At 43.8% G+C, this 26846-nt stretch overlaps 3 protein-coding genes across 6 annotated transcripts in view; 2 read left to right on the forward strand and 1 right to left on the reverse strand.

The window, feature by feature from the left end:
• Nucleotides 1-5655, forward strand: part of LOC123769365 (streptococcal hemagglutinin-like) — a 6881-nt gene extending 1226 nt beyond the window's left edge. Inside the window, exons 1-3 of the mRNA XM_069310156.1 lie at nt 1-980; nt 1758-4858; nt 5485-5655. The exon at nt 1-980 is cut by the window's left edge and continues 1226 nt beyond it. Coding sequence (XP_069166257.1) covers nt 1-980; nt 1758-4858; nt 5485-5655 — 4252 coding nt within the window. The remainder of the gene's footprint in view (nt 981-1757; nt 4859-5484) is intronic.
• Nucleotides 1-26846, forward strand: part of LOC123769170 (MOXD1 homolog 1) — a 69507-nt gene that overhangs the window by 21876 nt on the left and 20785 nt on the right. Inside the window, exon 17 of one of the 4 annotated variants that reach the window (XM_069309893.1) lies at nt 14682-14806. The exons of 2 other annotated variants lie outside the window; for them this stretch is intronic. The gene's annotated coding sequence lies outside the window, so the exon portion shown is untranslated. Of the gene's footprint in view, nt 1-5484; nt 5726-14681; nt 14807-26846 lie in introns of those variants that run through there. One more of the 4 variants, XM_045760168.2, reaches the window with a different exon arrangement.
• LOC123769364 (uncharacterized) lies at nt 5781-26612 on the reverse strand. Its single transcript, XM_069310157.1, has 28 exons — nt 26217-26612; nt 25778-25885; nt 25446-25595; nt 24079-24249; nt 23494-23580; nt 23059-23254; nt 22071-22175; nt 21618-21781; nt 18395-18512; nt 18125-18249; nt 17778-17923; nt 17045-17172; nt 16668-16813; nt 16065-16143; nt 15385-15806; nt 14786-14893; nt 14405-14554; nt 13419-13589; nt 12919-13002; nt 11100-11295; nt 10382-10486; nt 9651-9814; nt 9297-9414; nt 8873-8997; nt 8235-8380; nt 7354-7374; nt 6870-7087; nt 5781-5986 (listed from the first exon to the last, which is right to left on the reverse strand). Exons 1-28 carry the CDS (start codon nt 26610-26612, stop codon nt 5793-5795), a joined length of 4341 nt encoding a protein of 1446 aa, XP_069166258.1. The 3' UTR covers nt 5781-5792.

A 26846-nucleotide genomic window follows, 5' to 3' on the forward strand; every position in this document is an offset into this window, starting at 1 on the left:
TACACTGGGTGATGTGGTGTCGTCTGGGCCAGGGTTTACACTGGGGGATGTGAAGTTGTCTGAGTCAGGGTTTACACTGGGTGATGTGGTGTCGTCTAAGCCAGGGTTTACACTGGGTGTGGTGGTGTCGTCTGAGCCAGGGTTTACACTTGGTGTCGTGGTGTCGTCCGAGCCAGGGTTTACACTGGGTGTGGTGGTGTCGTCTGGGCCAGGGTTTACACTGGGTGTCGTAGTATCGTCCGATCCAGGGTTTACACTGGGTGTGGCGGTGTCGTCTGAGCCAGGGTTTACACTGGGTGTGGTGGTGTCGTCTGAGCCAGGGTTTACACTGGGTGTGGTGGTGTCGTCTGAGCCAAGGTTTACACTGGGTGTCGTGGTGTCGATTGAACCAGGGTTTACACTGGGTGTCGTGGTGTCGATTGAGCCAGGGTTTACACTGGGTGTCGTTGTGTCGTCTGAGCCAGGGTTTACACTGGGTGTCGTGGTGTCGCCTGAGTCAGGGTTTACACTGGGTGTCGTGGTGTCGATTGAGCCAGGGTTTACACTGGGTGTCGTGGTGTCATCTGAGCCAGGGTTTACACTGGGTGTCGTGGTGTCGTCTGAGCCAGGGTTTACACTGGGTGTCGTGATATCGTCTGAGCCAAGGTTTACACTAGGTGTCGTGGTGTCGTCTGAGCCAGGGTTTACATCGGTTATCGTGGTGTCGACTGAGCCTGAGTTTACACTGGGTGTCGTGGTGTCATCTGAGCCTGGGTTTACACTAGGTGTCGTGGTGTCGTCTGAGCCAGGGTTTACAATGGGTGTCGTGGTATCGTCTGAGCCAGGGTTTACACTAGGTGTCGTGGTGTCGTCTGAGCCAGGGTTTACATCGGTTGTCGTGGTGTCGACTGAGCCTGAGTTTACATCGGTTGTCGTGGTGTCGACTGAGCCAGGGTTTACACTGGGTGTCGTGGTATCGTCTGAGCCAAGGTTTACACTAGGTGTCGTGGTGTCGTCTGAGCCAGGGTTTACACTGGTTGTCGTGGTGTCGTCTGAGCCAGGGTTTACATAAGTTGTCGTGGTGTCGTCTGAGCCAGGGTTTACACTTGGTGTCGTGGTGTCATCTGAGCCAGGGTTTACACTGGGTGTCGTGGTATCCTCCGAGCCAGGGTTTACACTAGGTGTCGTGGTGTCGTCTGAGCCAGGGTTTACTCTGGGTATCGTGGTGTCGACTGAGCCAGGGTTTACACTGGGTGTCGTGGTGTAGTCTGGGCCAGGGTTTACACTGGGTGTCGTGGTGTCGTCTGAGCCAGGGTTTACACTGGGTGTCGTGGTGTCATCTGAGCCATGGTTTACACTGGGTGTCGTGGTGTCATCTGAGCCAGGGTTTACACTGGGTGTCGTGGTGTCGTCTGAGCCAGGGTTTACACTGGGTGTCGTGGTGTCATCTGAGCCAGGGTTTACACTGGGTGTTGTAGTGTCGTCAGAGCCAGGGTTTACACTGGGTGTCGTGGTGTCGTCTGAGCCAGGGTTTACATCGGTTGTCGTGGTGTCGACTGAGCCATAGTTTACACTGGGTGTCGTGGTGTAGTCTGAGCCAGGGTTTACACTGGGTGTCGTGGTGTCGTCTGAGCCAGGGTATACACTGGGTGTCGTAGTGTCGTCTGAGCCAGGGTTTACACTAGGTGTCGTGGTGTCGTCTGAGCCAGGGTTTACATAGGTTGTCGTGGTATCGACTGGGCCAGAGTTTACATTGGGTGTCGTGCTGTCTGAGCCAGGGTTTACACTGGGTGTCGTTGTGGCGTATGGACCAGGATTTAAACTGGGTGTCGTGGTGTCGTCTGAGCCAAGGTTTACACTGGGTGTCGTTGTGGCGTATGCACCAGGGTTTACACTAGGTGTCGTGGTGCCGTCTGAGCCAGGGTTTACACTGGGTGTCGTTGTATCGTCTGAGCCAAGGTTTACACTAGGTGTCGTGGTGTCGTCTGAGCCAGGGTTTACACTGGGTGTCGTGGTGTCGTTTGAGCCAGGGTTTACACTGGGTGTGGTGGTGTCGTCTGAGCCAGTGTTTACACTGGGTGTGGTGGTATCGTCTGGGCCAGGGTTTACACTGGGTGTCGTGGTGTCGTCTGAGCCAGGGTTTACACTGGGTGTCGTGGTGTCGTCTGAGCCAGGGTATACACTGGGTGTCGTGGTGTCTGAGCCAGGGTTTACACTGGATGTCGTTGTATCGTCTGAGCCAGGGTTTACACTAGGTGTCGTGGTGTCGTCTGAGCCAGGGTTTACACTGGGTGTCGTGGTGTTGACTGAGCCAGGGTTTACACTGGGTGTCGTGGTGTCGTCCAAGCCAGGGTTTACACTGGGTGTCGTGGTGTCGTCCGAGCCAGGGTTTACACTGGGTGTCGTGGTGTCATCTGAGCCAGGGTTTACACTGGGTGTCGTGGTGTCATCTGAGCCAGGGTTTACACTGGGTGTCGTGGTATCGTCTGAGCCAGGGTTTACACTGGGTGTCGTGGTATCGTCTGAGTCAGGGTTTACACTAGGTGTCGTGGTGTCGTCTGAGCTAGAGTTTACATTGGGTGTCGTGGTGCCGTCTGAGCCAGGGTTTACACTGGATGTCGTTGTATCGTCTGAGCCAGGGTTTACACTGGGTGTCGTGGTATCGTTTGAGCCAGGGTTTACACTGGATGTCGTTGTATCGTCTGAGCCAGGGTTTACACTAGGTGTCGTGGTGTCGTCTGAGCCAGGGTTTACACTGGGTGTCGTGGTGTTGACTGAGCCAGGGTTTACACTGGGTGTCGTGGTGTCGTCCAAGCCAGGGTTTACACTGGGTGTCGTGGTGTCGTCCGAGCCAGGGTTTACACTGGGTGTCGTGGTGTCATCTGAGCCAGGGTTTACACTGGGTGTCGTGGTGTCATCTGAGCCAGAGTTTACACTGGGTGTCGTGGTATCGTCTGAGCCAGGGTTTACACTGGGTGTCGTGGTATCGTCTGAGTCAGGGTTTACACTAGGTGTCGTGGTGTCGTCTGAGCTAGAGTTTACATTGGGTGTCGTGGTGCCGTCTGAGCCAGGGTTTACACTGGATGTCGTTGTATCGTCTGAGCCAGGGTTTACACTGGGTGTCGTGGTATCGTTTGAGCCAGGGTTTACACTGGGTGTCGTGGTGTCGTCCAAGCCAGGGTTTACACTGGGTGTTGTGGTGTCGTCCGAGCCAGGGTTTACACTGGGTGTCGTGGTGTCGTCTGAGCCAGAGTTTACACTGGGTATCGTGGCGTCGTCTGAGCCTGGGTTTACACTTGGTGTCCTGGTATCATCTGAGCCATGGTTTACACTGGGTGTCGTGGTGTCTGAACCAGGGTTTACAGTGGGTGTCGTGGTATCGTCTGTGCCAGGGTTTACACTGGGTGTCGTGGTGTCGACTGAGCCTGGGTTTACACTTGGTGTTCTGGTATCATCTGAGCCATGGTTTACACTGGGTGTCGTGGTATCTGAACCAGGGTTTACACTGGGTGTTGTGGTGTTGCCTGATCCAGGGTATACACTGGGTGTCGTGGTATCGTCTGAGCCAGGGTTTACACTGGGTGTCGTGGTGTCGTCTGTGCCAGGGTTTACACTGGGTGTCGTGGTGTCGACTGAGCCTGGGTTTACACTTGGTGTCCTGGTATCATCTGAGCCATGGTTTACACTGGGTGTCGTGGTGTCTGAACCAGGGTTTACAGTGGGTGTCGTGGTGTCGTCTGAGCCAGGGTTTACAGTGGGTGTCGTGGTGTCGTCTGAGCCAGGGTTTACACTAGGTGTCGTGGTGTCGTCTGAGCCAGGGTTTACAGTGGGTGTCGTGGTGTCGTCTGGGCCAGGGTTTACACTGGGTGTCGTGGTGTCGTCTGAGCCAGGGTTTACAGTGGGTGTCGTGGTGTCGTTTAAGCCAGGGTTTACACTGGGTGTCGTGGTGTCATCTGAGCCAAGGTTTACACTGGGTGTCGTTGTGGCGTATGAACCAGGATTTACACTGGGTGTCGTGGTGTCGTCTGAGCCAGGGTTTACACTGGGTATCGTTATATCGTCTGGGCCAGGGTTTTCACTAGGTGTCGTGGTGTCGTCTGAGCCTGGGTTTACACTGGGTGTCGTGGTGTCGTCTGAGCCAGGGTTTACACTGGGTATCGTGGTGTCATCTGAGCCTGGGTTTACACTGGGTGTCGTTGTGTCGTCTGAGCCTGGGTTTACACTGGGTGTCGTGGTGTCGTCTGAGCCAGGGTTTTCACTGGGTGTCGTGGTGTCGTCTGAGCCAGGGTTTACACTGGGTGTCGTGGTGTCGTCTGAGCCAGGGTTTACACTGGGTGTTGTGGTGTCGTCTGAGCCAGGGTTTACACTGGGTGTCGTTGTGTCTTCTGTACTAGGGTTTACACTGGGTGTCGTGGTGTCGTCTGAGCGGGGGTTTACACTGGTTGTCGTTGTGTCGTCTGTACTAGGGTTTACACTGGGTGTCGTGGTGTCGTCTGAGCCAGGGTTTACACTGGGTGTCGTGGTGTCGTCTGAGCCAGGGTTTACACTGGGTGACGTGGTGTTCGAGTCAGTATTCACACTGTGTGACGTGGTGTTCGAGCCAGTATTCACACTGTGTGACGTGGTGTTCGAGCCAGTATTCACACTGGGTGACGTGGTGTTCGAGCCAGTATTCACACTGTGTGACGTGGTGTTCGAGCCAGTATTCACACTGTGTGACGTGGTGTTCGAGCCAGTATTCACACTGGGTGACGTGGTGTTCGAGCCAGTATTGACACTGGGTGACGTGGTGTCATCTGAGCCAGGGTTTTCAACAGGTGTGTCTGTGTCATCTGGACCTGCAGGGAAACACAGATCAGTGGGACTGAAGAACAACACAGTAAAGTCAGCATATATTTTCACTAAGCTCTGATGGCGACTCTGCCCCCGCAGTAACTCGTGGGAGCAGATTACCAAGTATCGCAGCCTTAAGTTTACAACTACAGCAAGATTCTGATAAAAAGATATTGATGAGCAAAGATTGAAAATACATAAATATCTAAGAATAGCGTCTATTCGTGGGATTTAGGATGAGCTGTTCACTCAGGCTCCAGCAGGGAATCGAGATCTGATGAATAGATTCTCCTGAACAGTCGAAGTCATTTAATCAACCACTTTCCGAAGCCTATTCATCTTTTCTCAATCGTAGCGGCTTTGTTTGCCATTATTCAACACTTTGCGAACTTGGGAGCTTCACAAGCCAAGGTTATGTTTGTTATCCACAACCTCGTAGTGCTTTGGAGTTCATAAACTGTTAAATAAGCATAAATCAAGCCGCCATGATGGAGGAAAGATGTAGAGGTTTCGTAAATGATTGCGTTAATGCTTGATGGTTTCTGGGACACTACCCCACGTGCCCTGATAATCAACACATGGCCTAACCACTTCGGAAAGTGACGGGAGCAGCGCCATTAAAGATCACGAATTTCTTAAATCTGAAATATTTGTTCTTATTTTTAATTGAAGGTTTCTGCAAATATAATGATAAGAAGCAAGTGGAGAGATGGAGCCGGAGTACCCACCTGGGTCGACGACCCCACACTGCTGACCGCTGCTGCTGGGGACCTCCAGAGGGGTGAAGGCTGGGTAGGGAACCGCTTCAACATCCTGCCGGAGACGCAGGTCATACACAACTAACCTCGCTGAAATCAATCTTCAAGCTATAATCCCTAAATTTCAACCAATAAAGTAGTTTTGACTCATCCAATAGACAATTTCCATAACAACTTGCATTCTTTCCATGTGATATGGCAAACGTTAAAGTGATGACGCGCTTAAAGCAAAAGGCCAACAGTATGGTATCGCCTGAGAAGGGAATCACCCACGTGCAGTACTCCGGAGCCTTGCCGACCTCCACAGATGGTAGAGAAAGTCCCCAGCACGGCCTTCTGCAGCGCCTTCTGCACTCTTCTGTTCCTCCATGTTGTCTCATCGTGAAGTAAGTCGTAGAAGCTCACATTGAGGTATTCTGAACAATTAAAAAAAGAATCGGAATCTCGCATAATACATATATACATGGATTCTAATAATATGTATTTATCCACGGTGACCAGGATGGAAGTATTAATTGTTGTTTGGTCAAACCTCGTGACATAATGGTGTTTAGGATCCGTTTATTTAAATTAGGCATGTGAAGCCTCTACTAGCCATCACTATTACTCATCAGGGAGTACAAGCCATCACTATTACTCATCAGGGAGTACAAGCCATCACTATCACTCACCAGGGACCACAAGCCATCACTATCACTCACCAGGGACCACAAGCCATCACTATCACTCACCAAGGAGTACAAGTCATCACTTACGTACAAATTACCAGCCAATATCACCAATTCACAACTAACTGCAAGCCATCTTACACTCGAGTAATCAAAACTATAAAAAATAAATAATCTTCCATCAAAGTTTACCGTGAACCACAAGGTTTAAGGAGTGAAAGTATACCGCCACTGTGAGTTTACATCAGAAAGATTAAATTCAAGATTTATTGGAATTTAATCCAATAAATTTGGGATTAAATTCCAAAATTTAAGGCTATAAGATAGTATACAAAGATATGTTCATGAGAAACTATCCCTTCTCGAACTCCAAAGTTATAACTCTAACTCCATATGACCCTTGGGAAAGCCCCAAGGTTTAGTTCTCCAAGACAACTACAGCTATGATCCCTTGATAACTGCAAGATCAAATTATAATCTAAATACACGTTTCTGAAGAATACTTCTTTAGGACACTGACTATAGAGTATTGAAATATATAATCATTGCATCTCTCCTATAATAATCATGGTGTTGGATGTATACGACGTTGCATATAGTGATGCAGAAACGGTATATAGATTGTTCTTACTGTCAGGGGCCTTGACAACCACTTTGCGTAACAATTGGGCCTCTGGGGTGACGCTGCCATTTCTCAGCGCCGTCTCAGCCTCCTCGTCCACCTCCAACCTGAAGAAGGACACACACCTGAGGCTCCCACACATGTGACTGTGGTCATATATATATACACACACACACCTGGCGCGTATAGTCTGTATACTTGGTGTCAGTGACGTAAGGGTGTTGGTTTACATGTTCACATATACGAAATAAAACAATAAGCATGAAAATTACATTTAAAATACAAACAATGGTAACTTAACCAAGAAATTTGAAATGTTTACCTTAGATGAAACCTTTTTTTTTCATTTAACCTACAGTAGAACTAATGAATCCCTCGTGTATGAAGTCTGGTCCACAGGCGAGTGACACACACACACACACACACACACACACACACACACACACACACACACACACACACACACACACACACACATACATTACCAACTCACCTGCCTCGCAAAATTTTTTCTCTGGAAAACAAAACAAAACAAATTAAGAATATTATTTATAACGTGTTGAGTAATATCTCCATGATATCAAATGTAAGTATCATTGAATATTTGCATTTGATATCATGACGATGATTAAACATTGCCGTGAAGAGTTTTAACGATGAGATGAGATGAGATGAGAGACACAGATGATGAGACCAAATGCAACAATTTTCAGACCAAATGCAACAATTTTCAGACCAAATGCAACAATTATGTAACTAAATACAGCAGTGATGACATCAAACACAGCCATGATGAGCATGATTGTCAGAATAAAATTCTTAAAAATAAAATGTAAATTGCTAAAATATTGAAAAAATATATTTAATGAACACTAAAAGAACGTACATGAGTATGAGGAAGTACACATACGAAAGGAAAGGTATACATCGAAAGATGTATCCCGATTCAGTGTGAATATACACTGAGTTTACTTTAGGCCTGAGTTATGCTCAAAGTTAAAGTATACTTTATATGCTTATGAAGAAAAAACCAATACACACTCAAGTTCATTTTAACTTAACCAAGTACACATTCACTGCTGGGTGAACAGAGGCTATATTTAAGGATTGGTGCCTAGTCAATCCTCCCTGATCAGGGAGGTGTTAATTCAATAAAATTACTGTACATAGAAACAAAGACGGCTTGCAATACTAATGATTTACAAATCTGCAGAGGGCTCTCTAAATGTGACGCCTCAATGTCGAGTCTTTCTAAATAAGAGATACATACATGTATCTTGCTTTATATCATTTATTCATTCATTTAATAAGCAACATAATTATTTATAATTCCAAGCTAATCGTCTCGTGCGTTATGAACCAAGTTTGACTTACGTTTCTTCCTTGTCATATATATCTTGTATTCCAAAGACGTCAAAGATGGCGTTCAAGGAAGGAACTGAGGTACAGGTGGAGAGGTTGACGCGCGGGTAGTAGGCTAGAAAGGCCAAACAACTCTCTTCCTCTGCGCCAAACCCTCCCTGTAAAAGAAGTCACGTACAACTATTGTTGATTGATTGATGGATGAAGATTAAGCCACCCAAGAGGTGGCACGGGCATGAATAGCCCGTAAGTGGTAGATTGTTTTGAAGTGAATGTTGATTGTGAACAGGACCTCTTCATGGAGACCACCTCACCAAACTCCAACGACAGCACGGATTAGCCAAAGTCTCAGCCAGAGAAAAAATGGAAGATCCAGAACTCTATACTAACCCACCAGCTCCATAATTGATACAGCCAACCCTCCGAGGCTGAAATCCACCATGAAGACCCCCCATCCATCCCCAGATCTCCAGTATCAGCTATTGATACTGATAATGGCCCCAAAGAGCCTCCGCTAACGGGCTCACCATAGCCCGTGCTACATGGAACTTTCTGTTCCGAGTAGCTGAATCTAAAATGACAACAAACAGACCCAGAGTAAGAAAACATGCTAATATACAAGCCCGTAGGCATCTGGCAACACAACTCACGAAGGTGGGCTGGTGGCGGTGGGTGGCGTCGTATGTACACTCAGTGATGAGAGTGTCCCCGGGCAGGACGGACGTCTCCTCCATTACTATGCTCGACTCGTGATAACGGAAGTCGTAGGTCGTGTCTGTGGAAGGGAATTCTCAAATTTCCATACATGGCTCACCGAAACGGTAAAACTTATTATTATTAATATCCATATTATGACAGTTTTTCACCATCTTATTCATTTCTCTATATATTTTAACATCCTCTTGTCACCAGAAAAATATCCCAGACCTTCACAGGAATTGAAATATTTCAATGAATGAACAATTTCCTATCCTTAGAACCCTGCTATACCACCCCTTATCACGGAAGTTATAACGCACCAATTCACACACACACTTGTACACTGTTATGCAAGTGTGTTGAGGGGAGACTCACCCTTCAGGAGTGGGGGCAGCTCTTGGGCCTCGCGGATGTGTCTGAGGGAGAGGCTGCGGCCGAGTAGGTGGGCGTGAAGGAGCCCCTGAAACACCTGTACTCCTCCAGCAGGCAGCTCCTGGAATATCAAGTGCCTCGTTTCATTTGCAATCATTACTCTTGTGTTCCTGTATCCATTTACCTATTACAAATGTATTCATTTACCAAACAATTCCTCTGGTAAATAAAACATAGTTAACTTATCGTGGGCCAGGTCTAAACTGCTCTACTGCCCCGTTACAGTCCATCTTGCCTCAAGGTGACTCGAGGGGTGTGGAAGGCGGTGTTCACTGGTGTGCCTCGCGGGAGACTTACCTGAAGGGTGCACGAGCTGTCGCAGAGGCCGACGGAGGTCCACTTGTGATTGGGTGGGATAATGTGCATCGGGGAGACGCTGTGTCCCACTATCAGGATCCCGGCGTCATACTGACGCAGCCGCTCAGTGTAGAAGATGCGTAAACCAGAAGCGTCAACAACGCCTGCACGATAGAGAATACTACTGGTCACGGCGTATAAAGTATTGTATGCTAAGAATATAATGTGTGTATTATAGTGACACGAGTACTCGAGTGAGTACCTAACTAGCGTCGAGGTAGTTAAATTACTTAAATGGAACTAGTGAATATTGATATATAGTACCTCTAGTGTTCTAGAGTTTCTAATAAGCCGGCCTCGCCTGGGCTTAGGGCGGGAATGAATGAATTTATAATCCCAGGAAGGTGTTAAAAATAATATATTGAATCCGTACCCGTCAGTTACCACATACAGCCCCGCTCCTGTGCCAGGCAAGTCCACTACGGGTTCACCATAGCCTGTGCTACTTGCAACTTTTTGTTCGGAGTAGCTTAGTAGTTAATTAAACAACAGTTACCGTAGTGCAACATATATGCGAAAGACAAGCGGGTGCAGGGGAGGTATTGCGGTGATACATGGGTGAACTTTGTCGCGTTGTTAACCAAACATAAAACATTAATGACCCCCTCAAAAGGAAAAGCCTTCCTTCCTCTCGTCAGTCGACCTGTGCTTCAAGTAACGAGTGACCGTACCTTGCTTGAGGTTGGGGTTATCATAGCGAGTCTCCATCAGGAAGAAGGTGGCGCCTCCGTGTTCCTCCCCCATAGGAAGACCAACGTGCTGCGGAAACATTTCTCCTGCAGAGAAAAAACATTTTGAAATTTGTTCCCCATTCTGAAAACGCTAGGCTCTGCACACAGCTGCAAGCCAGTGGGTACAAGTTGAGCAAATGACGTTTTTTTCAACGTTACCCGAGCATGTTGTGCCCACCGGGCAGAGCCTACCACTGTGAATTAAATTATAGCATAATCATTAACATCCAGTACTTTCTGCATAGCCTCGCACACAATGTGTTGAGACAACAATGTGAGCGTACTGCGGGAAAGGTAAAGTGAGCATCAGGAGACAAGAGTTAAGCCTGAACGACTACACAGCACTCGGACGGAATGTAAGGGCTGGGATCTGGGATAGGACGGAGGGAAGGAATGCTCCCCAACCACTTGCACCGTCGGGGATCGAACGCCGACCTGCAAGAAGCGATGCCGTCGCTGTACTGACCAATCCAAGTGGAAAGTAATCTAGAAATCTATACAAAGTAAGAATGACGTAAATGCAACACACAATCTATTGATATTTAAAATGAAACAGAACATTTAAATTGGTTAGAGACAATGCACCATCAGAACTTTATTTCCTCTTTACATCTTCAGTTACAATACACCAAGAAATTATATTAGTGAGGCGCCTTACCTTGGCCACCGATGGCCCAGGCAACGATGGGACTAGTGCAGTATTTCCAAGAAACTGGCATGTTGGCCCCATAGCACTGGCTGCCTGGCAGGTCGACCCATTTGTCATAGTGCCTGGCACTGTCAGGCAAGTGGCACTCGTACAGCAGGATGTGGTGGACATGCTCCACGTTCCTCTCCTCGATCACTGGAACAAACTGACACGCCCAGCTTGTTACTCAACTGCTTGACACAACCATCACTCAACCACCATGTCACTCCTGACACAACCACTGTGTCACTCAACAAATGTATATATTGCCACGGATGGCTGGAGCAGACTCACACCATACAGTTACTTAGTCTACGGGCTCACCATAGCCCGTGCTACTTGGAACTTTGTTCCAGGTAGCAAATCTTTAACAACAAGTTACTTAGTATGCTAATAAATAAACATTCATTACTCAGTATACTAATAAATAAATATTCATTACTCAGTATACTAATAATTGACACCCCATATTACTCAGTACACTAATAATTGACACCCCATATTACTCAGTATACTAATAATTGACACCACAAATTACTCAGTATACTAATAATTGACACCCCATATTACTCAGTATACTAATAATTGACACCACAAATTACTCAGTATACTAATAATTGACACCACAAATTACTCAGTATACTAATAATTGACACCCCATATTACTCAGTATACTAATAATTGACACCCCATATTACTCAGTATACTAATAATTGACACCACAAATTACTCAGTATACTAATAATTGACACCCCATATTACTCAGTATACTAATAATTGACACCACAAATTACTCAGTATACTAATAATTGACACCACAAATTACTCAGTATAGTAATAATTGACACCACAAATTACTCAGTATACTAATAATTGACACCACAAATTACTCAGTATACTAATAATTGACACCACAAATTACTCAGTATACTAATAATTGACACCACAAATTACTCAGTATACTAATAATTGACACCACAAATTACTCAGTATAGTAATAATTGACACCCCATATTACTCAGTATACTAATAATTGACACCCCATATTACTCAGTATAGTAATAATTGACACCACAAATTACTCAGTATACTAATAATTGACACCACAAATTACTCAGTATACTAATAATTGACACCCCATATTACTCAGTATAGTAATAATTGACACCACAAATTACTCAGTATACTAATAATTGACACCCCATATTACTCAGTATAGTAATAATTGACACCACAAATTACTCAGTATACTAATAATTGACACCCCATATTACTCAGTATAGTAATAATTGACACCACAAATTACTCAGTATACTAATAATTGACACCCCATATTACTCAGTACACTAATAATTGACACCACAAATTACTCAGTATACTAATAATTGACACCACAAATTACTCAGTATAGTAATAATTGACACCACAAATTACTCAGTATACTAATAATTGACACCACAAATTACTCAGTATACTAATAATTGACACCACAAATTACTCAGTATACTAATAATTGACACCACAAATTACTCAGTATACTAATAATTGACACCACAAATTACTCAGTATACTAATAATTGACACCTTATGTATACTTGTCAACTCTCCATCGCTACAAAACTATTACATATAAAATAACTGAAATGAATACTTGAGTAGAGGTATATTGATGAAGTATACCAAAAATATTCACGATATACTTTTGTAATATATTAATTGACGATATACTTTTGTAATATATTAATGATTAAATGTAACACCAAAATTGATAGTTGACTGGCTTACTGACCCCGATAACGTGAACCTTGCGTGAAACAGGGGTCTTGTAGAGCTTGCACCAGTTTACACCTGTCTGGTCCACAGGTAAACTCACCTGTAGAGTATGCAAAGAATGCAAATTATTAAGCAAACTTAATAATATATTTTGTCGTATATTTGTTGTACCTAAGAATATTAGGTACGACATATGTATATATGCCGTACCTAATAGCCTGAACGCATTACTCGGCCTAGTATGCAAGGCCCGATTTGCCTAATAGGCAGAGTGGTTTTTTATTATTTACAAATAAATCCAACTGGTTTATTTGAATTAATAATATTATATTATAATAAGAACATGAATTACTGACTTATTTATGTTAGTTTAGGTTAGGTTAAGACCCGTGTGTGTGTGTGTGTGTACTCACCTATTTGTGGTTACGGGGGATGAGCTGTGGCTCTTTGCTCCCGCCTCTCAACTGTCATATGTGTATGTGTGTGTGTAAGATTATAGTTTAATTAACGACTAACATTGGGAGAGAGTAGGTCCCAAGTCTTCACATCGCTGCTGAAGGAGGGTCGGGCCGCCTGCGGCTGCTGCAGGAGGAGAGATCTAGTTCCTCTCTGATCATGCCACTTCATCGCCATTATATCAGTGGGATCCTCCTTGTCGTAGGACCAGATCACCCTCACGGCGTTGGCCTGTGTGACAAGAGTGAAGGAATTCGTGCTGCGGCTGTACCCGTCTCATCATCACTATAAACAATTGACTGACAACAAGCTAATTGTATTGAAGGTTATAAATTATAGTGCATGATTCTCTATAAGGTATTAACTGTAAAATGTGGTAGAATCAGAGTTCCCCTAGAAGGAAATAGGGGTAGAATCAGAGTTCCTCTAGAAGGAAATAGGGGTAGAGTCAGAGTTCCTCTAGAAGGAAATAGGGGTAGAATCAGAGTTCCTCTAGAAGGAAATAGGGGTAGAGTCAGAGTTCCTCTAGAAGGAAATAGGGGTAGAATCAGAGTTCCTCTAGAAGGAAATAGGGGTAGAGTCAGAGTTCCTCTAGAAGGAAATAGGGGTAGAATCAGAGTTCCTCTAGAAGGAAATAGGGGTAGAGTCAGAGTTCCTCTAGAAGGAAATAGGGGTAGAATCAGAGTTCCTCTAGAAGGAAATAGGGGTAGAGTCAGAGTTCCTCTAGAAGGAAATAGGGGTAGAATCAGAGTTCCTCTAGAAGGAAATAGGGGTAGAGTCAGAGTTCCTCTAGAAGGAAATAGGGGTAGAATCAGAGTTCCTCTAGAAGGAAATAGGGGTAGAGTCAGAGTTCCTCTAGAAGGAAATAGGGGTAGAATCAGAGTTCCTCTAGAAGGAAATAGGGGTAGAATCAGAGTTCCTCTAGAAGGAAATAGGGGTAGAGTCAGAGTTCCTTTAGACAGATCATCAATAAAACTCGCTAAAACTGAGTTTTAGTCCCCCCTAATAGACCCCCTAATAGACCCAGCAAAGAGTCGATAGCCTACCGAAATCTGGAAGTCTGTGTGGGGCTCGCAGGTGGTCCAGGGTCGGGAGAACCTCACCACTGTGTGAGTGTCGTTCTGGTACCCTCCCAGCAGCGTCACGTCCTGGGACTCGTCCAACATCGGTACCGAGTACCCTGTGGCGTACCGGTCCTGGCGACAAGTAACTTGCAGGTATTAACAAAGTAAGGCCATAGAGAGATATACATCCTCCCTACACTTTTGCTCTGATTTAACCTTGTGGCAATAAGGCTATAGATCACTGTTGTTATGTTTCCAGCACTCCAGGGGCGTGTGTGTACAGGTCATCGGCTGTTTTGATTAAGGGAAAAGTCCGAAGTAGGCACAGCCACAGGCAAAAGTATTCTCTCTGACTACACTTACATGCAGGAAGACCTTTCCGGAGTCGTCCACCCAGCCAAGCACGATGTCGGCGCCCTTCATCCCGCCGTTGGAGGAGAACCCGAGGCCCACGTACCCCTTCGTCGCCACCTGCAGCAGGAAGACACTTCTCTTTAGCGCCCCATGGGACATGACACCTCATATTGTATACATTGTGGCCAGAACTGATAGACTTCCTGTGTGTATAAAGCAGTTTAGCAGTATGTTCAGGTACAGTATCTTAGTCCCGTTTCCTACCTTTAATTCTCCTTTTCTTTTAAATCACACACTAATACTTGGTGATTTTTGATAGTGTATGCATCTAAAGTATTGTTTAGCAGCTAGAGTTATGTATGAAAGCAAGATTTATGTATGATGGCTCGTGTTGTGTATGGTCAGCTTGAGTTGATTCCTTCGTCCGTGTCGAGGCATGCAACGGTGTCACTTTTTTGTTTTAGGGATATTTCTGCACGGGCTTTAAGCCTCTGGCTGGCACTACCAACAACACTATATAACCTGAATATATAATAAATAACCTGTGATAACATTCACCACCCATGCTAACATTCACTAACCAAGGAAACATGTTCATAGACACCAACCTGTAACTCAATAATGATATCATTCTTCCTCGGGGTCCAGAGCATTATATACCTGCCCGACCGGTCCAACACTTCTCGGTGCGTGAACATCATTCGACGAAGACTGTTGGTGGCATTCCCCAGCTGGTCTTGAATTATGGGAGGTGGAAATTTGATGGTGACATTCCCTGGCTGGTCTTTAACTATGGGAGGTGGAAATTTGATGGTGACATTCCCTGGCTGGTCTTTAACTATGGGAGGTGGAAATTTGATGGTGACATTCCCTGGCTGGTCTTTAACTATGGGAGGTGGAAATTTGATGGTGACATTCCCTGGCTGGTCTTTAACTATGGGAGGTGGAAATTTGATGGTGACATTCCTCGGCTGGTCTTGAGCTGTGGGAGGTTGGAGACTGTTGGTGACATTCCCCGGTTGGTCTTGAACTGTGGGAGATAAAAAGTCAGGCTAAGCCTTCGCAACACAAAAATCCAATTTACGAGCTCTTCATTTGATATATATCAAACGCATGTCGAGGGAAAATACTTATAAATATAACCATTACATTTCATTAAATTGAAATCCACAACAAATCTCCAACATATCTTACTGAACACTTATTTACTGTAGAGTAAATACGTGGAAGCAGGTAAATAAGATAAAAGTAAATACGCATTTACCAGCAGGTGGTAAATACGACCCACCTGCTGGCCGGTCGGCGACGCACTGCTCAACGGTCGACTGAAGAGCTGCGTAGCTCGGGTACTGGACAGTCGTCATTTGCTGGTGGTAAAGCAACACGTGCTAGCGTCATTACACACAGAAATAACAATAGCGTGATGCATCAAATGAACAAAGCCATGACCATGTCGTAGCTCAGTCGATTAAAGCAGCGTCTGGGATGCTCCCGGGTGCAGGTTCGAATCCTCGTCACGGCCCCAAAGAGAGTTTAAGTGGCCAAATTATAAGAAAAGTTAAGTAGTATGTTAAAATCAAGTGATTTTTCCTTGGCCTAACCGAGGGATATTATTTTTAAGTTGCATCTCTTATGAACCCATCCCTGCCCTTGTGTAGCAGTGCACAATAGAAAGTTGATTTTACATATTTATACATTAAAAATTGACTGTAAACAAGATATATATGTGCTTCAGCCTACAGTTTAGACCTATTGTCGACCCCTTGTCCCGTGTGACAGTAAATACCAGCATTATCCTCACTTTAATAAGACTTAATTGAAATCCTCAGATTAGGCAAAATTGTAATTCAATTTTGTCAATAACGATGTTAATAATAAATAAGGCGCTCACATCCAAGACACGGACGCTGTCCCGTGTTCGACAGGTGCTGGAGTGCGCGCCAAACACGACCATCTCCTGCAGTACTGCCGCCATCTCTGTGTCCTCCCACGTTGCTTTGTCCTCCAGGATGTCGTAAAGGGACATGTTGACGTATTCTGAAGTATTCGGGAATTGACGGACGTACAATAAACATTCTTACAACGGACTAGATACGTTAATATAGTGCATATATATATATATATATATATATATATATATATATATATATATATATATATATATATATATATATATCTACCAACAAAATTATTCTACACCAAATGTAAGGTGGCCAATTGTGGCTGTAGACTGTAGACTGCTAGAAACGACATGTAGACTGTTCTTACTGTCAGGGGCCTTGACAACCACTTTGCGTAACAATTGGGCCAATTTGATGGCCTTGACCTCTGGGGTGACGCTGCCATTTCTGAGGGCCTCGGCCAGCTCCGTCTCGGCTTCCTCGTCCACGTCCAACCTGAAGAAGGACACACCTGAGGCTTCCACACATGTGACTGTGCTCATGTATGTAGATTATCTCTTTCGACATACGATAGTTGGCTGGATAAAATACTATATTCAAATATTTTTTTATTAAGATCAGACACTTGAGATATGTAAGAGAACCATACAATATTCTTAGCTTACCTGCCACGTAAAAGCTTCCCACTGAAAAGTTAAATACTCCAAATTATTATAAGATTTCGAGACATTTACGAATATATTAATATAAGAGTTTGAAACAGAAAAACTATGTTCAGACAACACCACGAAGCCTCAACACCCCACATAAAAGAAGTACAAAATTTAGAAATGTTTAAGAGTGTGGTGCAAACATTTGGCCCAGTTGCTATCTATGTTCATGTGTAACATATCAAATGTTACAGTTATATAACAATTGGTAGAACGTTGAAAAAAAAAACTCACTGAGAACACAAACGTTTGATAAATTCTTCATAGATATATAATACACGTTATATTAGGCTTCTCTTTTCAAATATAACAAAATAATATTTTTACCAATTACCATAATTACAATATATTTTTGTTATATTTAATTTAAAAAAAAAAGACTTGACTTACACCTGTTTTTTATTATATATATCTTGTATACCGAGAGAAGCAAGGACGGTGTCCAAGCGCGGGGCTGAGGTACAGATAGACAGATTGACACGTGGGTAATACGCTATGAACCCAAGACACATTTCTTCCTCGGTGTTAAACCCTCCCTGAAAGACAAAAACAAAAAACGCCATGCTTAAAAACACATGCACATTTATACTCGTATATTGTTTGCTAGGTATTTTGTAAATGGATAGATTTTGTTTCAACAAATTGCCTGCAAATTATTCTTCATTAGTTGTTTGTCGTGTGTTTTTCAATTGTTAAAAATATATGTGTTGCCATTCCACGTTCCTGTAGCAACTCACGAAGGTGGGCTGGTGGCGGTTGGTGGCGTCGTATGTACACTCTGTGATGAGGTAGTCCCCGGGCAGGACAGTTACCTCCTCCTTCAGCACCCTTGTCTGCTGGTAGTTGAAGTCATAAGTCATGTCTGCGGATAAAAGAATATATAAATCTGTTTCTACCAAGAAGCGGTCGAGTTAAGAACACTGCAGCCCAAATTTACTGACTCAAACTTATCTTGCCTAGATAGTTTTGAGTATCCTCATTTTGAAATTACGCTAATGGAGACTCACCCTTCAGGAGTGGGGGCAGCTCTTTGGCTTCGCGGATGTGTCTGAGGGAGAGGCCGCGGCCCAGCAGGTGTGAATGAAGGAGCCCCTGAAAAACCTGCAATCCTCCGGCTGGCAGCTCCTGCAAAGTCAACTCTCTCATTTCCTATTTGTCTAAACAAAGAATTAGATTACTCTTGTGTTTAGGCATATTTATCTATGAAATATTCCTATATTGTGGGAAACAGAATCCCATGAAGTGTGACAATATTGAAAATTATGTACGATCGTTTCTGGTTCTCTCTCAAAACGTAAATCAACTAGATTCGAGAACATTTAATTTTTCAAACCTCATAATAAACAATTTATAATTAAAATAAGCATCTTTTATGGTTTGATTAGGCTCTAAATGAATTTAAATACATATAATCTATGCAACTGATAGCTCTTAAAAGTAAAATAGGGAATCAAACGACGATAATATACCTTTTAGAAATCAGAATAAGGCGCATGTCAGCTTTACGAGCGTTAGAAATCTTTATTTCTTGTTAAATTAATACTATACATACTCCCTTGAGTGATCTTTTGCATTTGTATTAATAATACAAGAATTCAAGCAGTACTTGGCGGTGAAGATAAGCGGCAATAATTAGTCAATTCACATCAATAAAAGCAAAAATGAAATTGATTCTTGGCAACTTATGAGTGCTTGTGACCGGCCAAGGAATTGAAATTGAAATTGAAATAAGTTTATTGAGGTAAAATACACACAAAGGGATGAGGTAGCTCAAGCTATTCTCACCCCGTTCAGTACAACGTGTTAGTACATACATAGACACACATCACAAACAATAAACCTGTTACCAAACATTCTGAGAGATAAACATGTACATTTCCTCCTTCACAAGTAGTATGGTATCAGACGTACACAAATACTTTTATGACCTAGTTATACGGATAATTCAACAAAATATTACAGTCTTGGTGCAAAATTCTTATATCTCTCAAGAATATCATCAACCTTTCCTTTGTGACACATCCAGGCTATTTGCTCAGGAACAGTCCTTATCAGTGTTTCTATATACATTAATCAACGGACAATCAAGAACATAATGGGCAAGGGTGTGAGACCTTAACATTCCACATAGTTTACACTTCGTGTCATTATCATGAACACCTATCCCATATTCCCAGTAATATTTGTACCCAAGCCTGAGCCGCATGTACACAGAGTCACTCCAAGCATTTCTCCTTTTACCATAAGTGAAATGGGTGTTTTGACTCACATACATGTAGTGTTGCATGGTTAGACTTCTCTCATACATTATCCCTCTCCTCTCCACTCCTGCCTGTGCCTGAATATTTCTGATTTTGCTTCTTATTTGTCTCATTGTGAATTCACATTCAATGTCAATTTGTGGTTTTGATGTGGCACGTTTGGCCAAGTCATCCGCCACCTCGTTGAGCACTATTCCAACATGAGATGGAATCCACATGAATTTCACACTATGACCTTTCAGCTGTATCTCAGTTATTCTTCTCTTACAATCCTCAACTATAGACATGAAGACTGGGTTTCGACTGTTTAAGGACTCCAGTGCTCCTCGGCTATCGACAAATACAAAAACATTTTTGTCGTCATGACGTACTTCCTCCAAACACGCCAGAATGGCCTGCAGTTCAGCTTGTGTGGATGATATATAATTACTAAGCCGGAGTTCAATTATCCTGTCCACAGTCCCAAACTCCGTATAATCCCTTATTAGGACACCACACCCTGCCCTGCCATCCTCCGCCACCGACCCGTCGCAATATACATGTAAACTGTTGCCTCTTGGTAACCGAGATATCATGCTTCCATACAAACACCGTAATTGTCCCGGTTCATGATGAATCTTTTTCACCTTGAGGGGTACAATTTCGACGTCTATTTTCTGTACTTTCCAGGGAGCAGACATATTATACTGTCGAGAGGGTTTACAGCAGTCAAGTACATCGTATTCCCTGAGAGTCACAACTGGTCAGCCTCGCCTTGACGTCCAGGGAGTGCAGGTGTGTCGTGTCTTATCCAACATTTGTGGTCAATTTTTGGTGCTTTTGGCAGCTAAAACTCCTCCTATTCCCCCTTGAAACATGGCACGATTGTCAACCAAGCATCGGGTGCAGGAAAATTGGAAGCACTTTCCCAGGCGTCACCAGTCTAAGAAGGATAGTTTGCCAGTATTGAGAAAGGGTTGTTCATGCCGGCGTGTCTTGACCAACAGAGGTAAGCGGTATGCCATTTATTTATGTTTAGCGATATTCTTGACTTATTGACCAATAGTAAATATCAACACCAGTCTATACTGCAAAGTGGCTAAACCACGGGCTAACGTTTTCAAGTCATGTTAGTCAAGGTAATGTTTACGCAATTCTAACGTTTATGGTCAGTAATGGTGATATATGGATTAATTTTAATAATTATAATTCTTTGTGTGGTGGGGAAAGGGGACAGGCAGCCAGGTCATATATACAGTACATGTTAAGTCTAGTATCGTGGTCATTCCCAGGGTCGAACTACTGATCCCTCCCCCCCCACTCCAAGGAGGCAACCCCACAAGAAGCTAACTCCTTGGGTACCTATTTACTACCAGGTGGATAGGCTCATGAGGTGATAGCAAACGTGCCCAGCCACTTCTTTCCCGCTTGGAATTCGACCCCGGAATTCTAGATTGTGCGTCGAGGACGAATCTATCTATATTATCGGGAGCCTTATTGTCGACTGCATCTGGATCCAAATATCTTGATGCCTACTGTAATGTATCAATGTCTACAGAAATACGACCTCTTGGTTGAGTGTTGTAATTAATGAACCATTACGTTTACGAACTGATCGTATTTAGGATGGTTAAGTGATGAAGCTTAAGCCACCCAAGAGGTGGCACGAACATGAAACGCCCGTAATATGTTAAACCGCATTGAAAAACTATATTATAACTACTTTTGGCGTTTACCTTTATGAAACTGGTTAGAATAGACCATTAGTGTGACGCTACGCTTGCCTCCGACGGCCGTAGGCTCTCGCTGTGAAAACATTTACCACAAATATATCTTAATAAAAATTCTGGAAAAAATAGTTTATATCCAATGTATCGGACCAGGTCTAAACTGCTCTACTGCCCCGTTACAGTCCATCTTGCCTCAAGGTGACTCGAGGGGTGTGGAAGGCGGTGTTCACTGGTGTGCCTCGCGGGAACACAAGACTTACCTGAAGGGTGCACGAGCTGTCGCAGAGGCCGACGGAAGTCCACTTGTGATTGGGTGGGATAATGTGCATCGGGGAGACGCTGTGTCCCACCATCAGGATCCCGGCGTCATACTGACGCAGCCGCTCAGTGTAGAAGATGCGTAAACCAGAAGCGTCAACAACGCCTGCACGATAGAGAATAATACTGGTCACGGGCGGCCGTGTACTGTAATGAAGAAAGGTTGAACAAAGCACAAACTGGGAATGATGTAGGCAGCTTACTTGAACTGCATTTTAAATCTTTTCTAAGTTCTTTCATAACTTTCTTGAAGCACTCTCGACTTCTGAGGTGTTATTTAATTTTTTACTTTATTAATATAACGATTAACTTACCTGATTGAATGTAAGAATAATTTACAAGGTTTATCTTAGGATTTGAATATGAGAAACTAAGAACTAAACGGTTAATCTCACCTGGGTTTAGGTTGGGATTATCATAGTGAGTTTCCATGAGGAAGTAGGTAGCGCCTCCATGTTCCTCTCCCAGCGGGAGACCCGCGTGTTTGGGGTACATCTCTCCTGCAGACACAAGCCTCATTAGTCTCCCCCCCCACACACACACAAAGCCTCATTCGTCTCCCCACACACACACCCTCTACCTTCCTCTACGTTATCAAGACTCGTCAATTCTACTTTGATAACAATGAAATCATACACAGACAACACATTATCGTGATATATCAATTAGAAAATTTCGTCAGTGTATTGGAATACCCCTGCGTATAGATTTGAATCCTCAAGTCCGTGACGTATCTGTAGTTCAATCAGTAGTGCTTGTGGCCGGGTAGTTTTGGGCATGGCTTCAATATTTTCTCGTACTTTAAATGTCAGTGACTATCTGTATTTAAATATTTACAATTTTATGGTAGCATTCTAGTCATGCAGCTAAGCATATGCTAAGAAAAATCCCCCAACACAAACTGCCAGGGAAAATCTATAATACGTTGAAAATATTATCCCAATCAGATGTAGAAAAGTTTATATAAGTAAACCAAATTGAGGCTTTTGTGTGAATGAAAACAATGAACCATCGCAACGCGCTTTTATTTATTTATTTCTATTTGTTTTATTTTTTTTTATTATTTATTCCTGCGCGGTCCCTAAGCGTCTGGCTGGCCCACCAAGTGCTATTTGTTTCTTGTCTGCCTTAGGCGGAAGATTTATTTTTGTGACTTGTATGTTAGTTTCAGTAAGATTGTGGTCATGTTAAGTACTATCACCGTTGTAAATCTCGTTTGACATCTTATTTGGTTTGTAACTGCACTGTTAGATAATGTCTGTCGGGCATTTCTTCAGTGTTGACATGGCCTTTAACATGTAGCGATGCTGCCAACAATATTTTCAGCTCGATATTAGTAAATAGTTTTATAATGGACAAACAAATTGAGTGCGCGCGCCTTACCTTGGCCACCGATAGCCCAGGCAACGATGGGACTAGTGCAGTATTTCCAAGAGACTGGCATGTTGGCCCCATAGCACTGGCTGCCTGGCAGGTCGACCCACTTGTCATAGTGCCTGGCACTGTCAGGCAAGTGGCACTCGTACAGCAGGATGTGGTGGACATGTTCCACGTTCCTCTCCTCGATCACTGGAACAAACTGACACGCCCAGCTTGTTACTCAACTGCTTGACACAACCACCGGGTCATTCAAGTGATAAAAGGCGTGTCATTCTACCGACTGACTCAACCAACATTGTATATAGTTACATCTTAAGTTTTAAATGAACAAATACTGGATACTCTTCTCACCAGGGGGGTAGAAATAGCCTAAGCTACTCTATCCCTTTGAGATGTATTTCTTTCTTGGCTTAATAAACATACTTGAACTCTTCTCACCCCAATAACGTGAGTCTTGAGAGGCAAGGGAGGGACCTTGTGCAGCTTGCACCAGTAGAGAGTCGTGAGGTGGGCAGGCAGACGCACCTGTGCAAGTATACAAAGACGTGAATCTCATTTATAAGGGCATGATCGTAATGTTAGTAACAGCTTCCTAAGAAATGACTCAGTTTCCGCCAAGTACCTTATTTACTGGCTTTTAAGACCTTTTTTCTACAAGCTAATATATATATAATATATATATATATATATATATATATATATATATATATATATATATATATATATATATATATATATATATATATATATATATATATATATATATTAATATATATATTAATATATATATTAATATATATAATATATATATTAATATATATAATATATTCTTGCCCAAACTTGTGCTTTCTTTTACAAGACCATGACAATAACTTTAAATAAATATATGATGAAACACTAAATATTTAAATTCCCACAAAATAGGCTTGTAAAACGGATGCGTCTTAATAGGCTGGAAATATGGTACTTGCAAAGTTTAGCAATATCCAGTTTTAAATAGGAAAACGTCTAAAGGCTACTAACGTTGGGGGAGAAAATCTCCCAAAACTTGACGTCCTCACTAAGGGATGGCTGCACAAACTGAGTTTGCCTCAGGAAGAGGGACTTGGATCCCCTGTGGGTGTGCTTCTTGAGCGTCGTTGCATCAGTTGGATCCTCCTCGCCGTAGGACCAGATCACCCTCACTGTGTCGTCCTGAGTGGCGATTACCGGGTTAGTCTTGCCGTTGTTAGTAATGGTGCCTGCAGAGGTCGCAACAATGACCCGAGACAATGAACTAATAACGGCGAGAGGTTGAGACAAAACCCCGTTCTCTTGACACACACAAATCACAATAGGGTGATGCAGCAAATGAACAAATCCACAAAGGGCCGTGATGAGGGTTAGAACCTACGTCCGAGAGGATCCCAGGGGTCGAGGATCCGAAAGGATCGTGGCACAGTCGATTAAGGCGCGTCTGGGATCCTCTCGGACGTAGGTTCGAACCCTCATCAGGCCCTTGTGGATTTGCCCGTTCTCTTGATTTGCCACAGCATACAAAATGCTAACAATACGTACTAGAAACATGCGAACCCAACAAACCTATTTAACCCTAGCCTACTAATGCACAGAAAACGTGTATGTATGTATGTATATATATATATATATATAAATTATATATATATATATATATATATATATATATATATATATATATATATATATATATATATATATTTATATATATATATATATATATATATATATATATATATATATATATATATATATATATATATATATATATATATATATATAATATAAATAATGACCCGCTACTTTTCATAGCCCTTTGAATAATGTTAGGGACCGTAACGTACAAAATGAGTTGTACTAGTTGAGAGGACATTAGGATGAACAAATGCAGGACAAAGCTAGACATTATTATTCTGAATATCTCGTGAAAGTGCTGATTATAGTCTTCACGACTTGAATTGTCCATTCTTTTACTCATGGTTAAATAATATTTACAGTGTACTGGTTGTTTCTTAGTGTTCTCTCCTGGCGGTTTAGAAAGATGTGTATCCAAAGGGTTCGAATCATTTCTCCTTGGAATCTAACTCGGTATAATGATTTTAAATTCTGTGATACAACGATGGCAAACGTGGCAATATGTGGGATCTGACGTGATTGGGGGAGGGGGGGGGGGAGTAATCACGTGAGGTTTACTGAAATTAAAATTGAAATAAGTTTATTGAGGTAAAATACACACAAAGGGATGAGGTAGCTCAAGCTATTCTCACCCCGTTCAGTACATCGTGTTAATACATACATAGACATACATGGGGTTTACTTGTGATTATTGGGGATTGTGGGGGGGATGGCTTGTGTGTGGGGGAGTGGTAACTTACAGAAAGCTGGAGGTCTGAGAGAGTGTCGCAGGTGGTCCAGGGGCGGGAGAACCTCACCACTGTGTGGGTGTCGTTCTGGTACCCTCCCAGCAGCGTCACGTCCTGGGACTCGTCGATGACTGGTACCGCGTACCCCGTGGCGTGCCGGTCCTGGTAACAAGTATGACGGAGTTAATATAGAAGGTTCACAGTGTACATACACCGTTTTCCCGGCAGTAGTGTGGGGGCTACACCCGCAGGCAATAATTAATGTAGGGGGCTACACCCGCAGGCAATAATTAATGTAGGGGGCTACACCTGCAAGCGGAAGTAGTGTGTCTGGCTACACTTACATGCAGGAAGACCTTTCCGGAGTCGTCCACCCAGCCCAGCACGATGTCGGCGCCCTTCATTCCGCCGTTGGGGGAGAACCCGAGACCCACGTACCCCTTCGTCGCCACCTGCAGCAGACACGTGTGCTTTGAATGTAATGAAATAGTGCATAAATCTAAGATCATCTTTGATCGATTAATTATGCCCTTCCCTCGAGAGGAACTCGATCGCCTCACCCCTGAGAATAACCAGCCACGCTATATGGGACCATCAAAATAACTGCTCTTCACGGTCGCCGCAAACTGTGTTCCTGCTCTTGGTCCCAGTTATCTGCTAAGGGTTCATGTCGGCATGTTTGGCAGCCCGTCCAGCAGTCCGAGCAACCAGTCTTGGAGAGTAAGAAAAGACCATCTTTACACCGTTATTTCGCTACGGGACCAGTTGCATGGTGACACTAACCTGAATGTCGAAGATGATATCTGCGTCTCTGGGCGTCCACTGCATGACGTATTTGTTCATGGTGTCTAGGACGACTCTGTGAGTTGTGTGGAGGGGAGGAGGGCTGCTGCTGCTGCTGCTCTTGGTTGGTGCCGCTGTGCCACTACCCATGGTTGGTGCCGCTGTGCCACTACCCATGGTTGGTGCCGCTGTGCCACTAGCCATGGTTGGTGCCGCTGTGCCACTAGCCATGGTTGGTGCCGCTGTGCCACTACCCATGGTTGGTGCCGCTGTGCCACTACCCATGGTTGGTGCCGCTGTGCCACTAGCCATGGTTGGTGCTGCTGTGCCACTAGCCATGGTTGGTGCCGCTGTGCCACTACCCATGGCCACCAGTGCCACCATTGTCGCCGTCATCATGAGTGTCACACACACCACCACGCTCATCGTCGCCACTCTGTGAACCCAATCATTGAATCATCAGGTACTAGTCCTTGTGAACCCAATCATTGAATTATGAGGTACTAGTCCTTGTGAACCCAATCATTGAATTATGAGGTACTAGTCCTACTTCTGTTTATACATGACGTTTTGCCAGTTAACGGCTTAAAGTTTCTTAAGGCTTAAAAGGTAAATCGGAAAGTAAATAGA

The sequence above is a fragment of the Procambarus clarkii genome, chromosome 66 (assembly GCF_040958095.1).
Source record: "Procambarus clarkii isolate CNS0578487 chromosome 66, FALCON_Pclarkii_2.0, whole genome shotgun sequence".
NCBI classification, from domain to species: domain Eukaryota; kingdom Metazoa; phylum Arthropoda; class Malacostraca; order Decapoda; family Cambaridae; genus Procambarus; species Procambarus clarkii.

What these genes read in the sequence shown, in the direction of transcription:
- LOC123769364 (XM_069310157.1), bottom strand. Translation starts at nt 26,612, where the DNA reads ATGACGGCGACAATGGTGGCACTGGTGGCCATGGGTAGTGGCACAGCG. An exon ending in GGTTGTCAAGGCCCCTGACA is followed by an intron (nt 16,814 to 17,044) that starts GTAAGAACAGTC and finishes CGAATACTTCAG; the next exon opens with AATACGTCAACATGTCCCTT. An exon ending in ACCGCCACCAGCCCACCTTC is followed by an intron (nt 8,381 to 8,872) that starts GTGAGTTGTGTT and finishes CTTCTTTTACAG; the next exon opens with GGAGGGTTTGGCGCAGAGGA.